At 51.1% G+C, this 22,620-nt stretch overlaps 1 protein-coding gene across 4 annotated transcripts in view; it reads right to left on the bottom strand.

Moving 5' to 3' along the window:
* Positions 1-1,597: 1,597 nt before the first annotated feature.
* SSH2 (slingshot protein phosphatase 2) overlaps positions 1,598-22,620 on the bottom strand; it is a 91,316-nt gene continuing 70,293 nt past the window's right edge. For 2 of the 4 annotated variants that reach the window (XM_041482919.1, XM_041482920.1), the window contains 10 exons: positions 22,251-22,319; positions 21,428-21,493; positions 20,212-20,406; positions 18,526-18,619; positions 18,270-18,398; positions 16,142-16,188; positions 14,629-14,775; positions 13,837-14,037; positions 8,889-9,732; positions 1,598-7,653 (listed from right to left, as the gene is read on the bottom strand). In XM_041482919.1, coding sequence (XP_041338853.1) covers positions 5,695-7,653; positions 8,889-9,732; positions 13,837-14,037; positions 14,629-14,775; positions 16,142-16,188; positions 18,270-18,398; positions 18,526-18,619; positions 20,212-20,406; positions 21,428-21,493; positions 22,251-22,319 — 3,751 coding nt within the window. In that variant the 3' untranslated portion in view covers positions 1,598-5,694. Of the gene's footprint in view, positions 7,654-8,888; positions 9,733-13,836; positions 14,038-14,628; positions 14,776-16,141; positions 16,189-18,269; positions 18,399-18,525; positions 18,620-20,211; positions 20,407-21,427; positions 21,494-22,250; positions 22,320-22,499; positions 22,519-22,552; positions 22,575-22,620 lie in introns of those variants that run through there. The other 2 variants (XM_041482921.1, XM_041482922.1) reach the window with 2 other exon arrangements.

The following is a 22,620-nucleotide window of genomic DNA, read 5'->3' as shown; positions in this document are numbered from 1 at the left end:
GCCCGGCCCGGCCCCGCTCGGCTCCGCTCCGCCCGGCTGGGCTCGGCTCGGCTGGGCTCGGCTCGGCCCCGCGCGGTGCCGCTGCCGCAGAGAACAGCTGAGCCGAGCCGGGCGCCGGGGCCGGCACAGCCCCCCCGCGGCGGGCACCGGAGGGGAGGGGAGGGGGGGCCCGGCCCGGCCCCGCCTGCCCCCGCACCCTGCCCGGCCCCCCGCTCTGCCCGCGGGGTCGGGGGCAGCCCCGGCACGGCCGCCCCCCGCTCCCAGCCTAAAAGCGGGGGGGTCCCAAGGGTGCCCGCAGCCCCCCGGCGCCGCGCGTGGGAGCCCCTCGGGCTGGGAAGGGGAGGCAGGAGAAGCCCCCTGAGCCTTTCTGAAGTACTGGGAGAAACCAAGGGGCGGAGCATCACCCCGGGGGTCACTTCTGCACAGGGCTGTGACCCTGCGGTGGGTGCCCCCCCAGCCCGGGGCCAGCCCAGCCCCACGGGGACCGTGGCCATGGGCTGCCCCTGAGGCCCCAGCAGTCACGGGGGCATCCCACGGGTCCCCACCTCCCCCTGGAAAAAAGGGTCTGCAAGCCCACCTCAGCCCCAGCCCAGCAGGATGGTTACAGGCACAGCCAGAAATCAGATTTGGGATTTAGTGAAGCCCAGCCCTGCAGGGATGCCCTGGTCCAAGGGGATTAAGGGATTGTAGGGCTCAGGGACCGGAGGGAGGGGAGCGGTGGTTCCTGGAAAGGCAGCAAAGCCCTGGACCCTACAAGGGCACCATGTGGAGCTGGACGAGCATTGGCTGAGCGGGCAGGAGGGGGCAGCTGGCAAAAAGGCAGGGAAGAGGTGACATCCTTGTTTTCCCGGCCAAAGGGGTGGCAGGCAGGGAGGGGGCTGCAGAGGCACCCCTTGCTCGCCCTGTCCCACCACAGCCCTGGCTCACTCTGTGTCCTTAGCTCCAAGACACATCCCCAGCAAGTGAAGGAAAGGCTCTGGGAAGCCTTTCCCCAGCTGGTGCTGGGGGGAGGAGGAAGGGATGGGGGACCCCAGAGACACTGCCCGACCTGCAGTGACAGCCTTGCAGTGACAGCCCTGCTGCCCTGGCCCCACATCCTTGTGCCCACTCAGTTCTGGCCTGGCGAGAAGCTCCTGCTTGGATGGTGAGGCTGAGCCCAGGGAATTTGGCTTTCTCAAGTCCCTTGCTCACAGCAAGGCCACAGAGACCCTTGCACTGCCTTTCTTGCCACAATGGAGCAAGACCAAATCCAGAGACAGGTTGTCCAGTGTCCAGCTAAAACCCCACATCCCCCTTGGAGCTTAAACCCAGAACCCTCCTCACAGCTCCTGTGTCTGCAGCAGTGCAAGGAGGGCACCTGCAGCATCCTGACAGTTTTAAATACACAACCCCCGGAATCTCTGCAACTGCAGTGTGGTCTGGAAGTACTTCTTGCTTGGAAGCACGGCTCCATCACTTGGGACTGGACAGGACCACCCACGAGAGGGAACAACCCTGCTCTGGCTTTCCAGAGCACTGCCACCCCATGCTCTGAGAGCAGCACAGATCAATCCCTCACCCCCAGCCCCCATCCCAAATAGGAAGCCATACACCTTTGTCATCTTCAAAATAAAACTTTTATTCATTCGGTAACAAGAACATTGAATCTGCACATCAGTGCACAAGTTCACATTTAAAAACAGCTGAGCACATCGGTCATAAAGTCTTTAGGGGGAAAGGGGACGATCCCAGCCACCAAGGAAGATCCAGGAGGGGCAGACAGAAGCGCTCCCCTCCCTGATTCACAACCCCACCGCCAGCTGCTCGGCCCTGGACAATCCCTACAAACCAGCGCACGGACGTCACATCTCCAGAAAGGAAAATAAAAGGCACTGGCACCTTCTCTCGTGCCAACAGAGATGTCTGCAGCGTGGGCGGGCTGTTAGCACCTCTGGCAGCACTGCCGGACAGGCACCGAGCCCCGCACCAGCCCGGGCCCTCCTGCGCCAGGCCAGCACCTGCCTCTGCCCCACACCAAGGGCTCGGGGCCCTCCCCTGGGGAAACTGGGGGTGTTTGTGTGGAGCCAGGACCAAATTAAGGCAGGACGCACCGTGCAGGGAGCAGGGCCCTGTGGTGGGTATGGCTTCCTCCTGCCAGAGAGCTGCGAGGCTCCTGCAGCCTCCGGCAGGCGCAGCGCCCCTGCGGCCAAGGATTCCCGGCCACGGATTCCCAGCTCGCTGCTCCCAGGAGGTCCCCGGAGCAGCCGGCGGTGGGGCAGGATCCTTTCCACCAGGCCTTGGCTGGCAGAGGGACACTGAGCTAATCCCTGCTCAGTTTAAACATCCGAGTGACCCAGAAGGGTGTCACCTCCTGCCACCCGCTGGGACTGTGCCCCCAGGAAAGGGCCGAGAGGGGAGAGATTTGTACAGGTCACAACTTCTCAAGCAGACCGGACACACACTCGAACACACGCACACCACCCACACACACCACCGAGTGCAACAGAACGCAGTGTAAAACCAGTTTCACGCACACACAGTCCGTTTGTGCAAGGCTCACACGTTACAGTACGGCCGGGACGGGGCAGCGATGGCTGGGATATTGTACAGGAGTCAATGTAAACAATAAAGCGTCCTCGAGAGGCTTCGCCAGAGACCAAAGAACAGTTGCTTTGTACAAAAATGCCCTTAAAACAACACGTTTCTCCCAAACCCCCTCTACCCGCGAGGCTTGTCAGCTGCTGAGCACCCTGGAGGTGCTGCTGCTCCCTGTGGTGCTCAGCAGGTCACAAGAAGCTCTTGTGGGGTGGCTACAGGAACCAGGAGAGATTCATCACCTCCCACGAGCCACCAGCATGGAAAAGGGACAACTGTCCCCAGCAGAGACCTCTGATGCCAGGGCCTTGGTGGCTTCATTGCCCAGACACTGGAAAAGGAGGTCCACACCCCTCCAGTCTGTCCCCTTCCTGCCATCCTGCTCAGAGCCTCCAGACCTCCAAGGCCTTCATCACTCTGCAAGAGAACCACCTTTCCCGACTCCCTCTGCCTGCCCACAGCCTCCTCAGAGAAAAACCAGTTGTGCTGGGCCAGAGCCAAGGACAAGGGGACAGCAAAGCACCTCCCTGCAGGGGCCTCTGCCCCTCTGCTGCTCTCCCCAGCTGAAGCACCCGGAGAGCAGCTGAGTATTGGAAGGAAGCAGCATTTCTGGTCTGCATCGAAGACCCTTCCCAGAGGGCATTTCTCCTGAGATCAAGCTGAGCAAAGAAATCTGATCCTTTTCCTCCTCCTGCCTTCTCAAGGGAAAAAATTCTGCACAGGGCTTTTCCCTCCTGAGCAGATCCTTGTCACCAGGACATGCTGCCAGCCAAGCACGTGCCCTCCAATGCAAGGCAGGCTGGTGGCAACCAGTGCCTTCCAGCCCTGGAGGGGCAGGCAGGCATGTCCTTGGGGTCAGAACGGTGGGCAGTGGGGCCTGGTGAAGTTTGTGAGGGAGGCAAGGACTGAACCTGTCCTTCTCCAGATGACATGAGCCACTTGGCCTTTCCACAGTGCCTGCCCTGCTCCGGAGCCAGCTGGAGCGGGCTAGGAGAAGCCACATGTCCCAAAGAAATATCTGGCCTCCTGGGCCAGGGGCTTGGGTGACTTCTAGTGACTGAAATGGCCTGGGAAGACGTGCTGATTGACCCAGGACAGGGCTGTGCTCCAGCACGGGTAACAACCCCCTGCCAGAGCTGAGGAAAGGGAGGGACAGTGCTCATGGCTGCTGGAGCACAGACAGACTCACAGACCTTGCCCAGGCTGCAAGGCAGCACAGCAGGATCCTGGGGGCTACAGGAGGGCAACAAGGTGGCATTACCTTGCCAACCAGCTGTGGGCTGAGGATAACTCACACCCCTTCCCCAAGGCAGGCAGATGCTGCTTCCCAATACTCCAGCTCCTCTCCAGCTCAAGGAGGGTTTGTCCCATCTGAGCCTGCAAGGCTCTGCAGCTTTAGGGCTGCTTTCTAGGCACGGGCTTGGCTGCTGCTCCTCCCACACCATGTCCTCTCCATGCTGGGCTTCAGCAGCCTGAGCCATTCTGCATCTTCTCTCTCTTTGCTCCTCCCCAGAGGGCAGGTCTGGGCCCCAGCCAAGCAGCAGCTCAGACAGGACCTGCCACGGGACCGTGGACAGGACCCAGAGCTCCCCTTGGCCTTTCCCTCTGCTCTACAGCACAGGGACAACTTGCTGATGCACACAGCCAGAAATGAGGAGCTTTGATTTAGCCAAACTGCTCAGAAACTACAAAATAATTTGCTGAAATTTGGAGCAGAGCCCTTCACACAGAGTTTCTCCAGGGAAGCAAGAACCTGCAGAATGGCTTTCCATGTCCAGCTGGCACCCCTGGAACCCAGCTTCCAGCAGGAAGGAGATGGGCAGACACACAGTGCCCCTCCCACAGTGGGACAACGAGGGTTCACACAGGACTGGAAGAGAAGGGACACATTTGGCATCCAGGCTCACTTTTGGAAAGGGAAGACAGCTTATAATGTCAAATCCACTCCCATGTCTGTGCAGATCACAAAGAACAGCACTGAGTTTGAGTAACGTGGGTTTGTTTTCCAGTTTACAGAATGCAGTCTTGCCCTTCTTAAAAAAAAAAATAGAAAAGACAAGAAAAGACCAAAAAATCATATAAATATCATATATACAATTTAGGAAAAAAAATAAACCAAAAAAAAGAAAAAAAAATCCAGAAAATATTTTCCCTCTGGGTCTAGAGTTAGGAGTGACAGCAGAGAGGACAAAGCTATGCATTAAGGGCAGTATGTCATGTAACAAAAACAGCTCAAGTTTTGGGAGCCACCAGAAACACCCATGAGCATGGCAGAGGGGAGAGGAAAACTCAGGCAGCACACAGACAGCTTTGGGGCAGAGGACAGATGATATGGCCATGAACTTGGAAGGCCCACAGCAGTATTCAAGTAATGGGAGGGTTAAAACCCTAATGAGGCATTTGTTTTAAAAGAACACTGGCTTTGGGGGTAGAGGTGAATGAGGCTCCTGGAGGAGCTCTGCCCCACCTCAGCACAGAGCAGAGAGCCCTGTGTGCCCCATGGCAGATGGCAGAGCTGGTCTTGGTGCTGCCCAGGATTATTGGAGCCCATCCATTGGGAAGATTTACCCCTGCGTGCTCCTTATAGGGAAGCACCAGCTGAACTAAGCCCAGGGTGTTTGTCCTGAAGCAGTTTTGTGAGGGATCTGCCAGCATGGTGGAGTTCCAGTTTGCAGAATAAAAGAAAGGCCAAACAAAGGGACCTTGGCACAACCTTCACATTTACAGGGGCTCTCACCCCACCAACTGCCCAGCACCACTTCAAGGCATGGGGAAAATTCAAGTTAGGAACTGGGATCTGGTTGTAAGCAAAACTCCACCTTGCCAAAGCAAGCCAACATCAATTTTCTCATGATAAAGGTGTTCTTTTAAAACAAACTATCAACAATAACAAAAAGAACATTTGAGGTTATCCGAGTTAAACTTAAAAAAACCCAAACAGTCCTGCAGTCAGAGTCACACACAGAAGAACCAACCCACACCTACATGCTCCAGGAACAGTAAAATGACAATATATATAAAATTAACCAATAAAGTGCATGTTCCTTATATTACACCTGCCCCTTGCGTGAAAGCAACACCACGGGTTCTGGGTAAGAAATCACAGCCAAGGGCCCAGGATCACATCGTGTTGTAGAGGGGATTGGTTGTCCGCTTTTTGTCATTGGTCTTTTTGAGCCTCCTCAGAGGGTGAGTTCTCCCGTGCTGCTGCCGTGGGGCAACAGCCAGAGCTTGAGATGGAGACAAGGAGTCCAGGACCTGCACCTGGAGCAGCGGAGGGCCCTCCCCAGAGCTAGTCCACGTGGGATCTGCACTGGAACACAAACTCTGCTGGCTGGAGCTGCACTCTTTGGCGTACTGAGCCAGCGGCCTCTCCACCGGCATGCTCTGGGCAATGCACTCGGCTGTTCTGAGCTGCTCCACAAAATGCTTTGTGGGCTCTGGGGAGGAGAGGCGATGCTTCCCGCACGCGCTCTCCGAGCCCCTCTCCAACCTCCCCCCACAAAAGCCTCGACCGAGGGCAACGCAGGTGAGAAGCACCGGGTTGGCATTGCAAGAGGCCGACTCCCTGTCGTGTAAGTCATCCTTGGAGAGCTCCAGGCAGTCCAGTTTGGCCAGGGATGCCGAGCGCTTCATGTGGGATGGTCTGGTGAGCCCTGCGTGCCGGATCCGAGCCTCTATTTCCTTCGCCTGCTGCTTGACCGGCCCGGGGCTGCTGGAGCGCTCCTCCACGCTGAGGCTGCTGGAGCTGTGAGGGAGGCTGTAACACAGGAACGAGATGTCCAGAAGGTCCATGTTTTCAGCACACTGCCTGGTGGAGTCCTCCCTGCTCAGCTGCCTCGAGATGCCAGCACCGCCCCCGCAGGAAGGTTTGGCACCGTCCCTGAACGGCAGAGTCCCATCTCCCTTGGAGCCACACGGCTCATCCTCTGTAGCCGTGCTCTGCTCGGTGACACCTTCCAGGCGAATGACGCAGGGGTAAGGAGAGCGCTCGAGGCTGGCTGAAGGTGGACAGGTCACCTGGGCAGAGGGAGAAGCAGCACTGAGGTGAGCAGATATCCCGCTGCCTTCCTCGCTGGGGCTGCCCACGGCGAAGGCAGCCTGCTTGTGTACCGTGTGCTCCGGGGGCGAGGGATCCGCCGGAGCCTTCTCCAAGCACATCGAGGGGTTCAAGTTTTCATCTAAAGACGGGGTGGCCGCAGCCAGCCCGCCCTGCTCACAGCTTGTATCAGGGGACTGCTCCGCAGGCTTGACCGTGAGGGTGTACTCGATGATTTCGATTCTCTTTGGGAGGAGGGAGGGCAGGGATGGCTCCTCCATCCCATCAAACGAGACCACTGTCCTGCGCTCCTGTGCCGCTCCCTCCTGCCCCAGGCCGGGCTCTGCGGGCAGGGACTCCTGGGCAGGAGCCCTGAGGGGTGCAGGCAGGTGTCTGCCCACTGGCTGCTCTGCCCTGGGAGGCAGCAGCGGCTCCTCAGCGCCCGGACCCTGCGCCTTGTCCCGCTCTGGAGCCAGCTCCAGGGGCGGCTCCTCGCTCTTCCCCCGTGGCAGGAGCTCGGCAGCAGGAGAGTCATGCCTGGAGTTCTTGCGGGTGGGTAAAGCGCAGGCTGGGGCCGTGTGCTGGTGCTCCTGCTCCTGCCTCAAGCGCTCCTCGAACTCCAGCGTGGCTCGCCGGACGGAGCCGGGGCACCACTTGGGCTCGGGCTTGGTGGAGCCACGAGGCTCCTGCTGCTCCCCACCAGAGCTGCTTTCCTCCAGGTCTGATCGACCAGAAGCCAGCTGCAGAGATGGGGCTCCTTCCTGCTCAGTTGGCAGCGGGTCCTTCTCCTTCTCCTGGTGTCCAGCACAGGCTCCTTCACTCTGTTCCAACTTTTCTGATGCCCAAATCACCTCCACTGGCAGGTCATGCACCGTGTTCCTCTTTGGTGTCTGGCTGAGGTTGGCTGAACTCTCTTTCTGTTGGGCAGGTCCTGTTCCCTGGTTGATTGACTCAATCTCTGTGATAATTTCCTTCACAGAAATGGCATTTTCCGAGTGGGATCTCGTGAGATGACCTGCACCAGGCAGCTCAGGGACCTCCTGCAACACACAAACAGGAAAATTACAGAAGTGCATCAGCTGTGCTGACACAGAGCAAACAGCAGCAGGTTAGAGAAAATAGGGGTGCACACAAAGGAGCAAAAAAGCATGTGGCAGTGATCACTTATGTAGGTTTTTTACTGTCTCTGAGACTGAATTTAACACGCTCCAGGCTGTATTGTCATTTAGCCTAAGATCTAAGAACCTTAATTGCAACAAACTCCAAGGAAAAGGTAGCTTTTTTGCTTTTCTAAATGAAGAAAAGTCCAACAAACAAAAAGAATCCTAACACTGCTAAAAGTACTATTTTGAACTGAAAACATGAAAAATTCTGCTCATGTATGGAGCAGACAGACGTACAGCAAAAAGAATGACCAACCACTGAAATGCTCTGGTTTCCCAGAGGAAAATAGCCAGGGGGACTCCCAGTCCCCACAGACATTCTCTGCCAAATCACAGGAGAGAGCATTGGCCTATTATATTTGGAAGAGCCTTACTGCCTCACATGAAGATGGAAAAGATTCAAGCAATGCAGGATGGAATTTAAATAAGAGAAGCTCCCAGAAGATGATGGCCCCGGACATCATCAATCCCTGTGAGAGTCCTGGAGGCTGAAAAGCAATTACAGCAAAAAGGTACCTAAATTTAGAGGTTACTAAATTTTGTCAAGACCATCTCTCTACCCAGGAGAAGTGAGCCATGGCGTGCCCAATCCCATCACTCCAGACCTGGACAGGTTAATTTCTTCCTCCAGCAGTGGAAGCTCTACACCTGCCTTGATTTACTACCTCAATGCTGGTGCTTCCCAACCAGGGAAAAGGGCCAGTTTTGCCCCATTCTTTGGTGGATTTCTCAAGTCAGATAAATATCTGTGCAGATTTGGGATGTTGGCTGGGCTCAGGGTCTGGCTATATTAGTGGGTCAAGTCCCACCTTTCTTCTCTCCTGATGCAAAACTCAAAAATAAGTTTCTCATGAGAACAGCACAGCAGGTCAGGTCAAGGTCAGCTCATGGCCTTGCCAATGCCAGCAAACTGATGTTTAAGGAAAAAGTGCAGAAAAGGGCAAGTATCTAAAAGTGAAGGAAGGGAGATGCATCTAGCAATCCCTCCCCAAACACTGTGTCCAGTGAAAGCAGGGCTAGAAAATCCCATCCACAGCCACCCCACAGCAGAAAACAGCCCAGAGATAGGGTCGAGCAGCAGTTCCTAAAAAACCTGAGCAAGTTATTTTAACCTTTTGTTGCTCTTCATCTGTGGAAGAGTCATCGGATGGCTGAGGAGAGTTTCCAGGGCTGTTCCTTTGAGCATCTGCACCCCCATCTGCAGCAGGTGGCACTTCCAGCACGGGCACCCTGGAGACCCCATTCCTCCCAGTCCCTTGCTCCTCTGGCCTGGAATGGGAGCAGGTTCGTGACCGGCTCTCCTGAGAGAGCTCCACAAATTTCTCCAAAGCACTGAAGAAATCAATCCTGTCTGTGCTGAGGTCTGTCACTTCAGGCTGAGGGTTCTGTTGGAGGCCTAGGGAATTCTGGTTTGGGGATTGGGGGAAGTCTTTTAAGCATGAAGTGAATTCTTCCATGGGAACCAAGTGCACGTTCATATCAGGCTTAAGGGCATCTTTTTCTAGATCATCCACTGTCAGATCAGGAAACTCTGTTATTTCCAAGGGGTGCTGGAGCTGCATTAAGGCCTCAGAAGCACGGCAGTTGTCAGGGGGGACAGAGTCTACACAACACCCTGCTGTACAGCCATTGATATTGTTCAGGTTCAGCTTGTCCTCCATCTGCTCAGTGTGGAAGTCTCTGCAAGTAAACTCTAAGTGGATCCTTCTCTCCTTCACACACACGTCCTCTATCATGTTTGTGTCCTCTGGGAGTTGCTGCTCCCTGTCCAGCTCAGCTGAGTAGATGGGAGACATGGGCTGCTGGTTGTCATTGGTCTTGGCCTCTGAGATTTGGTCAGCTGAGGTGGTGATCTCCTTTTTGTTCAGCTCCAGCCCAGCCTTGCAGATGGGCTCGTGGTGATCCGAGAGGTCGCTGTCCGAGTGTGAGCGCCACAGTTTGTTGTGCCGCTGTTTGCTGCAGGGAAGGACAGCAAAGGAAAACAGTGAGTAATTTCTACGTACCACAGCCAGATCCACCTTGTTGTAAAAGGACACAGCCTACAACAGAAACTGTGCCAAATGCTGGAGTCACTGACCACAGCTGCGGCTTCACCTGAACAGCTCAGGGCCAGACTTGCTGCTGGAGAAGTTGACCCAGTAATGAGCCACTTTCCAGGAGCTAAATTCCATGGCACCATTCGGCTCCACACAGCCCTCCCCATTTTTCAGCGCTGTTGGATCTGTCCTCTCAACAAATGCAATGTTAAACTGACTGCAGAATTTGGTCCTCCTTTCTCAGCCAGCATTTTTCCATCTGCTAGCAGGTGAGTGGTGACCACAAGAGAGAGAACCCCTTGTGGTGGACACAAGCAAGGGGTGGACACTGAATAAAGTCCAATTTCCCTTGTGGTTTCTTCTCTGAATAGCTTCAGTTATCAATAGCTGGCTCTTGTAACCGAGGGATAGGGTGGGATGAGTAGAGGTGGGTGTGTGCAAAAACACACAAGACATCCTTAACAGTAAACACACAGCCCAAATTACCACCCACCTTCCACAGGAAGGAAGCTCAGAACTCCTCCAGCTCCTGGAAAGCCCCTTTAGGAAATTCTGAGCCATCAAAAGGCCAAATAACTGCCAGTGGCATTGCATCACCTTCCTCAACTCCACCTGCCAAAAACCCCAACCCATGCACCTGGGCTTACAGAGAGCACTGCAGGCAACTTCTTGCCATGAAATGCCAGAGCTAGCCCAGGCTGCCAGGGTTTGCTGAGTGGCCACGGCCACAGGGATGTGTTTCCACCCATTGCCCCTAGGAGGAACACAGAAACCACAGAAACCTCCTTGGAGCTGCAGATCTTGCAAAAACCCTCCAGTCCCTTGCTAGCATGAGCAGGCACTCCCAGACACATCCAGTGGCCACGGTAAGTTAATTAACAGATGGTACTGAGCTAATTATCATGTGCCAGTTCAGTTGTGGGTGCCCAACAGCTAAGGAAAACAATCCATTGCAGATTTAGCTTTCCAACCCTATAATCAGTGATAACCTTCCCGTGTGACACACAGCAGAATCAGGTCCTGTCACAGGAGAGGAGGGTCAAGATCAGAGCCAAAGGCACTGTCCTGGGGTGCACATGCTCCATCTCCAGTGGGTTTTAGAGCAGTTTGACACTGGCAGGAGAAACAGGGTTCTCCCTGAGGCAGGTTCTTGCTTGGGCTCTGAATGGAATCTGACATCTCTGCTCATAGAGCCTGGGGAGCTGCTGGTGTTTTCTGAGGGCACTTCAGTGCTCAGATCCAGCTCTCTGCTGCACATTTGATTTTGAAAGTAAAAATTACCCTCCAGTGTGAGCAACTGGCACAGATCTGAGGACCAAACCAGATGTCAAGCACCACTGTGCTATCTTCCAATCTGACACTTCCCCAGTCTGACAAGCTGCATGAGGTGCAGGTCAGAGAACAGGAGCCCACTTCCCTTCCCAGAGCCCACAGCCACCTCTTGACCTTCCTGGGAAACGTTCCTGGTGCTTGTACCCACACCACCTTTGGACCAGGGCCCCCCACACCTCCCACCAGCTCTCCAGGCTTGGGTACAAAAATGCTGTTGATTCACAAGCTGCACAAGGCACAAGAGATCCCAAACACTGGTTTCCTGTGACTTATCTATAACTAATAACAGAAACAGGCCTGGCTCAGCCTTGCTGTGTTTATCAACAGAGGGAGGGGACAGTTTAACTAACCCCAGGAAGTATGACAGTCCCAAAGAGCAAAACACACTTGTTGTTGTGACTAAAAGCAGGCAGGGGGTTTTCATTTTACAGCTGGAAAACATATCCCAGTTGCTATAACCCCAGCACAAAACCGTAACTGGATAGTGTGAGCACATGGCTGCCCTCACATACCTTCCCCCTGAAACTGGAGCAGTCACATGAGTGTCAATCTGTTGGGGTTTTTTTTGTTTTTGGTTTTTTTACCTGTCTTGGAATACTGCAGCAATAAACAATGCAGCCAGAGGGCAAAGATAAATAATTAAAAAAAAAAAAGGGGAAAAAAAGCAGTTTGAAGCTGAGAGAGGAAGTGGATAAAGAGGGACAGTCTCTGCAGCATGGAGGGGCCATTCCTTGCTTCAGTGAAGCTTCATTTACTGCAGGCTTTTTCATCCTACACAGATGTAACACACTGCTCTTGCATTTTTTAAAGCCTCACAAGTAATCCTGTTTGTGCCATTGTACAGGGACTTGCAGAGCAGGGTAGGGCTCCAGTGGAAGGGAGGCCACATGCTGTAAATGGTGGCAGCAGGAAAGATATACCTCCAAAAAATAAATTACTAAAAGACAGGGAAAAATAATCCTTAACCAAAATGTTTGTACAGGGTGGCTTTGCAGGCATGTCACCAGCTACCAGACTGGCAGATTACCCAAGCCAACTGCTGGGCTCAGGGCTGGAAGATGTGAGATACCAGCTGCTCCCACACCAGAGCTCCTCACAGGTGCTCACCAACCTGTTTGTGTGGTTTTCACACCTAAAAAACTTCTTTTTCTCCATCCAATCTACACCAATGAGACATAATTTCCCAGTCTGCTCAATGCACACTACACTGGTCAGGGCATCTCTGGCCCAGAGTTAAGCACTGACCTTTACTAGCTGGTGCCAGCAGCATGTTTGGTGTCACATGAGGCACCCAAGGCAGGTGTGGTGTCTGTCTCAAAGGGTTTCAGTCCAGCAGGGCACTATTTTTTAAAATTGTCTATTCCACATGATCTGTCTTGAGACTTGATACTACTTGGCTGCTTTTTAGAAAGAAAGAGGGTCACTCTGGCAGGCAGGGTTTGGGGAGCAGGGGAGAGGAAGGATGGCAAGAGCTGGTGGATGAAGATCCTGTGGGTGCACCTGGTCAGGGAATAAGGTGGGAGGAGTCCTGAGGTTGTTTACTTGTGCAGACAGGGAAAGAGGAAGCACACTCCAGCGACAGGGGAGATCAGACCAAGGGTTTGGTGTAAAAATTGGGAATCCAATACTGGCCCAGCAACAAACACAGTCAGGCTGATGGGAACAGGTGGAGAGCAAAGGAGGAAGAAAAAGTTATTGCAATGAAAGGGAATGGAGGTCTTCGCAAGTAGACAGAACAGACATGAAGGGACAGAATCAAGCAGAGGACACAGGTAAGAAGTGTGCCCTAAAGACAGTACACAAGTGACAGAGCTGCTGTAAATAATAGCATATAAAACAATGGCTGGACTCTACCTTAAAGCTGTTTTCCAAACTAAATGATTTTACAAAAAGCAGGCATCTCCCAAAAAGCTTTGAAATTTACTATTTACTTTGGTCCAAACCCGCTAAGATCACCTCCTGTGGCAGGAGGCTCAGATTGGGTAACTCTGTTTGCTGCAGATCTGCTCCCAGGCAAAGCACACCAGGATCCCAAACAAAATACCATAACCTGGCAAAACAGAGTATCACTACCTCCTTCCTGCTGGTTACGTGAAGACATTGCTTAACACAGCCTAGAAAACATGCAGTATTTATGTCCTTTTGCTAGTCAGGTGATTGGCTTGGGATTACAACACACTTGCCCATACCCAGGCCCAGCTCCAGAGCAGCCTCAGGACTCCAAGCAGGAATAAACACCACTGTTGCAATGCACAGAACATCCTGTCCCCTCCCCTCACACCAACACTTACCAAAGGGATCTAAATAAAACCAGACCAGCTGCTGAGGAGGGGCATGTTCAACAGGGAACGGTGAGGAGACAAAGCGAGCTCCCTGCCAAGTGATGTTACAAGCAACAGGGACATCATTTATCTCTGCTGGAGCCTGCATAGCTCTGAATGCTGCACTCAGATAACACTTCATGGGATGCTACTTTCCAAAAACCAAACATCCTAGAAGTCAAACAGCTTCCTGACAGCTCCTGCTTACACCCATTTTCCCAGGCTGAGCTAACCCTGAACGCAGAGCGCTACCTTTCCTAAGAACCCGAGCTTGCACAACACAGCCATACAAGCTCTGACTAAAAGAATGGAGTCAACCATTGAAGTGTGACACCTCAACATGGATAACCAGCATCAGTCCTTCCACTCACCTGGCCAGCAGGATCCCTTGGTACTCCTCCAGCTGCCGCATGAAGCTGGGGTTGGGCTTGGTGACGGTGCGCCGCTCCTTCACGTAGTCGTACGCCCTGTCCAGGTTCCAGCCGTATTCCTTCATGGCATAGGCAATCACCGTGGATGCTGAGCGGCTCACCCCCATCTTGCAGTGCACCAGGCACTTAGAACCATTTTTCCTGCAGTGGGAGAAAGAACAAAAGAGGATCGCTAAACAGAAAACATCTGACAAGCTTAAGAAAACAGCAACTTCTTTGCCAGAGAATTATCAAACATATTTTCAACACTGTGGCCACAGCTGGAGTCTGGGATGTGATCTGATAATCCAATTTACAAACTGGAGCAAGACACACAAAGAAACTGAAGAATAAGGTCTTATTAATATTCCTAAGAGATTTTGTTACAACAGCTCTTCTGAAGCTGTTATTGCAAAGTGGAAAAACACAGAGATACAGGAAAACCTCTGAAGACTAGTGTGGCACCCTTGAGCTCAGCCCAAATTGCCCACTGGCACCAAGCCATATTCCAAGTGAAAAGAGAACCTGTACCACAAACGTGGTGTCACAATTTAGAAACACATCCCAGAAAGATATGAAGCAGTTCAGAGCAGCCTCTAGCACAGAGATGCTCTTCTACTGCAAACCACAAAATGAAAATGCTGTGATGCTAGGTAGGCAAGGAGGAAAATCAGTTAAGAAAATCAGCAGGAAAACAAAATGCTTAGTATATATCTTCTAAATGGGTGTGTTGTGTTTTCTGAAAAGACTTACTTTGCCTTGGAGATGAATTTGTAGGTATCATTCCAGTAAGCCAGAAGATCTGTAGCTTCTTCATCATAAACCCTGATATTGTGATATTCGAAGAGCCCAGGGAAGAAATTATCTATTTCTCGAGTCACATTCAAAATGTACCGTACCCTGCATGGGAACAGCAGGAGAAACACAGCCAGTTCAGAGAGAGTCCCACTGCTACACTGCAGCCTTGCCTTGCTTTGCCAAGGGCATTTGGAAATGCACTCTTGAACAAAATTCCAGGGAAACCAGGAATTAATGCAAGGAAGCAGCAGCTAACACAGACAATAGGTTTTGCTGGGCACTTTAGAGCCTGATAACAGAGATCCACGGATAGAAACTTCCCCTGCACAATGTCAGGTCACACTGCCCACCACCTCTGCTCTACCTGTCAGCAACACTTGTGCTACAGGGGCTCCTGCAATTAGTGTCTGCACACCTTCTCCAAGCCCCTTTGTGAATCTCTCCTCCTGCTGCACCAAAACCACAGGAAGACTAAGCCTCCCAATAACACCAGAGCTAAACAAACACATGAAACAACTACAGAGAGATGTAACAGACAATGAGCCACTGGGGAGGATTTATTTCTTATCCCTAAATTTTCTGGAAAGGAAACCGCTAGAGAAAGCGTGTGGTATTTATGTACACAGCACTCAGTATTTTTAGCCCTGAGGATTACTCGTAAGATGCTTATGAAATGCACTCATGCTGGGATATCAGGCAGAACAAGGGAACTGCAAGAAGGTGACATCCCTTTTCCCAAGCAGGTATGAGATCACTGGCAATCAAGTAGGACCTGTTGGGCTCGAGGAAATCACAGCAGACCCTGAGCTCACCAAGAAGAGTCAATTTTGCCAGGCTGAATTTCTGAGGTACAGAATTACACTATCAGTTCACCAGCAGGATTAGTTTTTTTCCACTGGTTTGGCACAAATAAGCCATACCCATGAATAATTATTTAATTGCACAAGCTTGGTGCTTACAACCACCTGGTCTAGAGAAAGGACAATCTAAACTTGAAAAGTAGAAAGGGCAGGAAACAGAGGAACCCATTGGTGGGGTTCCTACAGGACTTTACTTCCTACTGGGCCCCACTCAGAGGAATAAATGCTCTTCTCCACATTTTCCTTCCTGCACAGCCTGGAGGTCTGAAGTGCCTCTGTAATCAGTCCAGAACTATGGGCTGGGGCCGAGGGCATGAAGCCAACTATGCAGCATCCAGTTCAGTAATTGCAGCTTTTTACTACTTATAGCTATGAGCTTGCTGCCTTCCTTTGTTTGCCTTGGGGACATTAGTCAAGGTCAGGGTAAGATCCTTTTACATTAAGGTGCCTCTTTGTGGGACAAGGAGTTTGGAGGAAGCAAGAGCTTGTTTGGATTTGCAATCCCTTAAATAAGACTCAGGTTACACAGCAGGTATGGAATAGAGTTTGCTGCATAGGAAAGTGTGGCCAGGCTCTTGCTTTTAAGCTGATGGCCTGAAGCTACTCACCCTCTGTTCTGCAAATCTTCCAAATTGGAGGCATTCCATTCTGAGCCCTGCAGGGAAAACATGCAAAGGGACACATCAGGCAAAAGGAAGGCAAGGCCAGGCACCTGATGGAGGGAGGAACAGTCACCAGTGAACCAGAGGAGGAAGCTGACCAGCTAAGGGTTGGAGAGCTGGGGGTCCTCTGAGCACAGGGGTACACAAGTGGTAACCAGGACTGATGCTCAGCACCTTCTCTGACCCCATTAATCACATCCCTTCTGAAACAAGAAGCAACTCTGCCAACAAGATCCCAGCTCTGTGTGTTGGCACTTCCTGCAAACCGCTGACAAATCAACCTCAGCAAGACAGGACCACTCCACCCTTTCCCTGGAGGCTGCTGCCAGTTCTGTCCCACAGAGGAGAAACTGTCTGCATTTAAGAACCATCCAGGTGCTGTTTATACACGAAACACCCATCTCGAACATCAAAGGCAGCAACACCTAAGCTCACTTGGGTTACACCTCTTCTCCCCATGTTCAAAGCCTGTGTGAGCAGAGAAATGAAGGCATTTAACCCTGGCTAGGTAACCCTCTCCTCTGCAGCACACACAGGGCCTCCAAGCTGCTTGCTTCCTGCTCAAACACAAACCTGACTGGGGACAAAACCACTCAAAGGCTTCCTTCAAAATTTAAGGTGCACAAGCTCTCTGCTTCCCTGCCCTAAAATGGCTCCCAAATGGAAAGATGATCCAGATGAAGACGACTGATTGTATTTACCAAGGCCCAGACTCAGTTTAATGTCTCAGTCAAGGAAGAACAATTTAATTCAGGCCTGGGAACCATCAGTTTCCACAGGTAGGGAGAACAATGCTGCAGGGGTGAAAGCCTTTTCTCCTGTCCTTTGATCCACAATTACCAACATTATCAGTCCTCTTATTTCCTGCTTAGTTCTTCTAGCACTCCTCAAATGGGATCCCACAGGGCTCTTGCCTCCACATGGAAGGAAACAGCTCCTTGCCCTTCTGAGCTCTCACCACACAACCCTGCCTTGCAGCACACAGGCTCCTGGGTGAAGCTGGTGCCCAGCCCCAGCAGCACTGCTCCTCACTACAGCAGCTGCTCTGCAAACACTTTTATTCCACAAATTAACCACAGCTCTTCTTGGTGCTGCCTGTAAGCCTTGTTTGAAAGTCTTCTCCCCATTAAATGAACTCAGAGCCAAGACTCCAAGCCCTGCAGTGCATCCAGCTGCCTGTAACAGCTTTTGGTCAACACCATAAGCCTGTAACAGGTCCCTCTCTCTCCTTATAACACATAATCTGCAAAAAAAATCCATTAAATTGTAGGTACTTCCAAGTTTCTTGGCTCTACCCCAACATGATATCCTGGGAGTGCTCACATTAACAGAGACCATCCCTTCTGAGCCGGAGACTGGGAGAGGCCCTCTCCATTTGGAAGGATCAGCTGGTCCAAGAGGAATGGCTTTGTTTAAAGTTGAGCCAACCTCACAGGCTAGACAGCCCAACCAAACCTGTGTCCATGGCTCCAGGGCTGGGAAATCCAGCGGAGCGCTGACTCACCAGAAGGAGCTGCAGTAATTAAGACAGGCCCCAGCAACAACTAAGCAAGCAAAACATTAAACAGCAAAATGTTTATGTTTCCTTAAGTGACTTATCTCCAGGATTCTTTGTTACATTACTCTGTTCCTCCTGGATCACACAAACTTAAGAGCTTTCCATGTTAAAAGAACGTCACTCCACCTGGGTGTCACACAGCTCCCCTCCCTCTTTGCTATGTTATGTCTTCCCCAAACACAAGAGCTTGGCATGTGGGTACCCTGGACAGTTAAAGCCACAAAACTGGTCTTACACCAATGGAAACAGTCCTGAGAAACTGTTAGAATTAACACCTTGTCCCTTCCATCCATTAGGTACAGGGTCTACAGCTTGGTGCTACGTGGCAAAGTTCAGTACAACCAAAAAGCCAAGCTGCTCTTGTTCATTACTGTCTTGCTTAAGAGTATTTGATCCCAGGATCGACCAACCTTTCCTTCAGAATTCCTTTAACTTCCTCCAGAGGCCCCTGTGTCAACCAACTCATAGTGAAAAGTGTTAGGAGTGTTTACTTTTGCATTCATTGTTAGGACTCACCAAAAAGACATGATCAAATATCTGTGTGGGGCTGTCCATCTGCCCAAGGATCACTATCATTTCATTGTCAATGAATTCCTTGAACTCCCGCAGGTTACACACCATCTGCATCTCCAGCTCCGTGCGTATCTGCGTGGGTACGAGGGACACAAGGAAGTCATGTGAAGCTTTTGTTCTGGCCTTTCTTCATAGCATGAAGCACGGAGCTCTTTAGATTGCTCAACAGCATTTCCAGTGCTGCACCCTCACCACTCACCTCTTTTGAGGTGATGTTCTCCAAATCTTTCTGCATCATGATCTCCCTTAATTTGGTCTTAATCAGCCGTTCCGTGCGTTCCCGCTCAGTTGGGCTGTCAGAAGAAAGCAAGAGAGTCACTGGGAGAGAAAACAAACTGGATTCATGACACTTTTAAAATAGTTATAGACTGTATACTCTGTAGAGTCTCAGACTCTCACACTACTTCCCCCAGGCATGTCCTCTGGAGGGAATTCAGGTGACAGTAAAGCCCAGTTTAGATTCACAGTTGTATATGAAAGCCACCAACTGAATGCTCCTAATCCATTGTAGACATCCAGAGAGCCCCTGGTATTTGGTAAAATTTAAATTGGGAAGGCTGCATTATACCCTCTGGAGCAATATCTAAGCCTCTCCCTACCTTTCTTGGAAAGGTAACAGCTCCAAAACTCCTTACATGGAGAGACGAGGGCAGCTAAGCCTCTGCATTCCTCCCGCCTCTGCTGCCAGGGGCCTTATCACCAGCTGCAAAAATAGCCTGAGTAACACCAGGGGAAGCTGCAGCAGAGCAGCAGCATGGAGCTGGCTCACCCAGCATCTTTACAAGGGACCCAGCAGTGACATGTCCCACCACCTTTCCCTTTCTCTGGAAGGCTGCCAGGCTGGGGAGGGCATGGATGTTACAAGTGTTCAACTGGTGGCTCACAAATAAAAATCATGGAAGTTCCTGGTCCTTTTAACCTCATGCATTATTTCAGGATTCCATTAAGAGAATGCTGTTTAAGTGTCCCAAGGAAATCATTCAATTTCAAGGTGCCACCAGGGAAAGGGTGGTGGGTTAGATAAAATTTATATATGAAAAGCTACAATAAAATATTAATCTGTCAGCCTGCCAAAACTTTTCAGCCACCCGCCTTGTACATTAAAAAACAATCAAGTGTGAAGACTTGTTCACAGCTGAACAACTGCTCAGCATCATTACTCACTCACTAGACTCCAGCAACAGGAAATATCTGGAAGCATAAATCAACCAAAGGCACTATTACTCTGGGAAAGCTGCTGGGGCCAGTGAAGTGATTATAAAATGGGCAGGTGAAAACCCTCACACTTGGCACCACATCTGGTCACAGACTACCTTTCAGGTTACATGGTATCAGTACCATCAGCAGTTACTAACAACCAGGGTGGTAAACCTTGAATGTTGATACAGCCCGTAAATTTTGCCTTTCTGAACTGTCTACCCATTCACCTGAAGTCCATACATAAACACTTCACTTTACAGCAAAAGGAACTGGGTAAGGATAAAAAGACCATGTTAGCCTAAACATGTGCTCAGACACGTGCCAGTGTAAGAGCAAAGTCCGGAGAAACCTGTTCCTTCCAGGCCTGGAACAAGAGTTCAAAACCAGCAGAGACAAGGCTGAGGTACACCACACCTCACCAGTAACATGGGATTGCAGAAGCAAAGGTCTGCAAGCAAAGCCCAAGGTAAACGACTAAACTGAAAACAGAGGCTGGAGGAGATGCAAGGGAGCCCCAGGAGGGCTAAACTTCCATTGCTGGTGTTTACCTAACCAGGAGTCCACTTATTACACGGAACAGGAAGCCTCTCCTTATTAATACTTAATTAAGAGCAATCTCTTGTGGAAACTCCCTCCTCATTTGGGGACAGTCAAACACTGGCTCAGCAGAGCCAGCCCAACTTACACATCTGTGAAGAGGGCGGGCGAGTCGGGCCGGTGGGACTGCACATCTTGCATGGCATTCCACTCGTTGACTGACGACTGGTCAGAGTTGATGTGGCTCTCATAGTAACTGACCCACGTGAGGAAGAGGCTCCCTGGATAATAATTGTTGCTCCGTGCCACTTCACAAGCCTTATGCAAACTCTGCAGAGCAGACCTAGCGGGGGAACAACACTTGTAGGTTTATCATTTTTTCCTCAGGCTGGTATCAAGCACTAAGCAGCAGCCAAATCCAGGATGCTGCTCATGTCCCATCAGTTGATACAAACCCCTGGCACCGTGCACCAAGCTGTCCTGCAAGGCTGTGGATTCCCACACGCTGCCAGAGCTTGCATGTCTTAATTGGAGCATGCCAGAACAAGCCTGGATAGCAGTGAAGGTGCCCACCATTCAGAGAGCAGAGGCACCCGTGTCACTGGTTCCAAAATCTACTACAAATACCCAAGCCCTAAATAAGATGCACAGAGTTTGTATCCAAGACAGGGTGCTGACAGCTCCTACTGTGCCATCAGCTGTCCTGTGTGCAGGGCAGGGACACCCAGGAATCAGACATGCACAACCAAGGGCTCAGGACTGCACTGAGATGTTTAGGTGTCTGCCCTCTCTCACTGCATGAGGGATGTCAGAAGTTTCTTCAGCTGCTGCTGGGAAACAAATCCCCCTCTCCTATTTTTAGCTTATTTTAAATCTTTGACTGGGATCAGAAGGATCCAGGTCAAAATCACTGGGGTGACAGCAGCATCGCTGACAGGCAATGTATTTTTGCAATGCAAAGAAGCTCGAGCCAGAAATACTTTCATGATCACTACATGAACCACCCTAAAAGGAAAGAAAAATGCAAGCAGCTTTTCTTTCCTCTATCACAATGAACATATCTCAAAACATTTCAAATATATACTCAAAGCAATGTGACTTTGGGCTCAAAGCAGCAACCTTTTGCAAGGAAAATTACCCTATTCCTTCCTGCCCTCAGCTGAGGCAAAGCTGCTGTACACCAGCACCTACATCTCTTTTTTCCTTTGGTACCAAACTTCCTTCCCTGTCTCTGAAGTAAACTTCTGGCTGCTCAAGTAGGTCTCAAGATCACAGTAACGTAAAGCAGCACCTGGTTTTTAAGAGTTTAGCAGCCAAAACATCTGGAAAAAGGATGAGTGGGACAGCTTGTAGTAAGTACTTACCACATTGCCTGTACAGACACGGGCTTGAATATGTGCACCCTGTTATCTGTTGATACGCTGAACCCTCTGGTGAAAAGAAAAAAGGCAAAGTAAAAATGTCTCCCAAAAGCCACTTTTTAGTTAATAACTGATAGTCTTAGCACATTAGAACAGCAAAGGTCTAGCCTATGCATACACTGCTGAGTTCAGCTAGCAAACAGATCAAAATAGCACACTAAAAGCTCTAAGATAACTTCTTTAAGCAGCTGCTGTTTGGGAACGAAACTAAGACAGTGGGACAGTGCTGGGCTGTGCTGTTTACCTTGGCAACACAAATTCAGTACCACAGCTGGGAGCAAGAGTCCAGCTAAAGAGATCCTGGGGCAGCTACCAAGGAAAGAAAAGTCATTGCATGCACTGCACTGGACAGCCTGAGCAACTGGCACGAACAGGAGTCTGCAAGTCAGGTGTCTATTTGGCAGAGAAACATCATTCTTGCTTTATGTTGGGCTGAGTGCTGCCTGCTGCAAGCATGATGGAGGAACACATAATAGGATCCCTTTAAGGAGCTTTCACTACACACCCACTCTCCAGTAAAAGCTCCTTTACTCCAGCTTAAACACACACATAAGCCACTGTCTCAGTGCATGTTTATTCACAGATAAGTCAATTACTGGTGTTTCCTGCCACAACCACTGTGACTGAGGGCCTTTGAGCCTACTAACCCGATACAGGTCAACAGAGGAGGGCTGCTGGACCTGTGAGAGCTCTGCAAGCACTGGAATCCTTCCCTACACACCCTGTTCTAGGTTGCATTAACACAGAACACACAAAAGGCACTCACCCATCCCCATCCAGGTGGATCAAGGTGTCACTCCAGAGCGGCAGCACCAAGCCCATCGTACAAGTGCTACTGCAGTGAGAAAGAGAAAGTCAGTCTATCTACTACAGCACCATGTTATTATTCTAATTTCAAGGCAATAGTTGCGTATTTTTGTATTCATTAGGAAAAAGAAAAAGAAAAATCCCATTGTTGCTTCAGAGACAAACAGGGCCAGTGTTGTTCTACAGGGGCCTGGCAAGGATCACTAACCAGATTCAGGGCACAGCACTATCCTTTCAAGCAAGCTTGAAGGGTTAACACACCCAAGAGAAGAGCAAACAGGATCCAAAACCACTGAACTTTGTCCAGAAGGTCAGAGGGGGCTCACAGT

The sequence above is a fragment of the Pyrgilauda ruficollis genome, unplaced genomic scaffold, assembly GCF_017590135.1.
Source record: "Pyrgilauda ruficollis isolate IOZ18807 unplaced genomic scaffold, ASM1759013v1 scaffold59, whole genome shotgun sequence".
NCBI classification, from domain to species: domain Eukaryota; kingdom Metazoa; phylum Chordata; class Aves; order Passeriformes; family Passeridae; genus Pyrgilauda; species Pyrgilauda ruficollis.
Note: the sequence above shows the minus strand (reverse complement) of the source record. Positions and strands in the feature narration are given on the sequence as shown.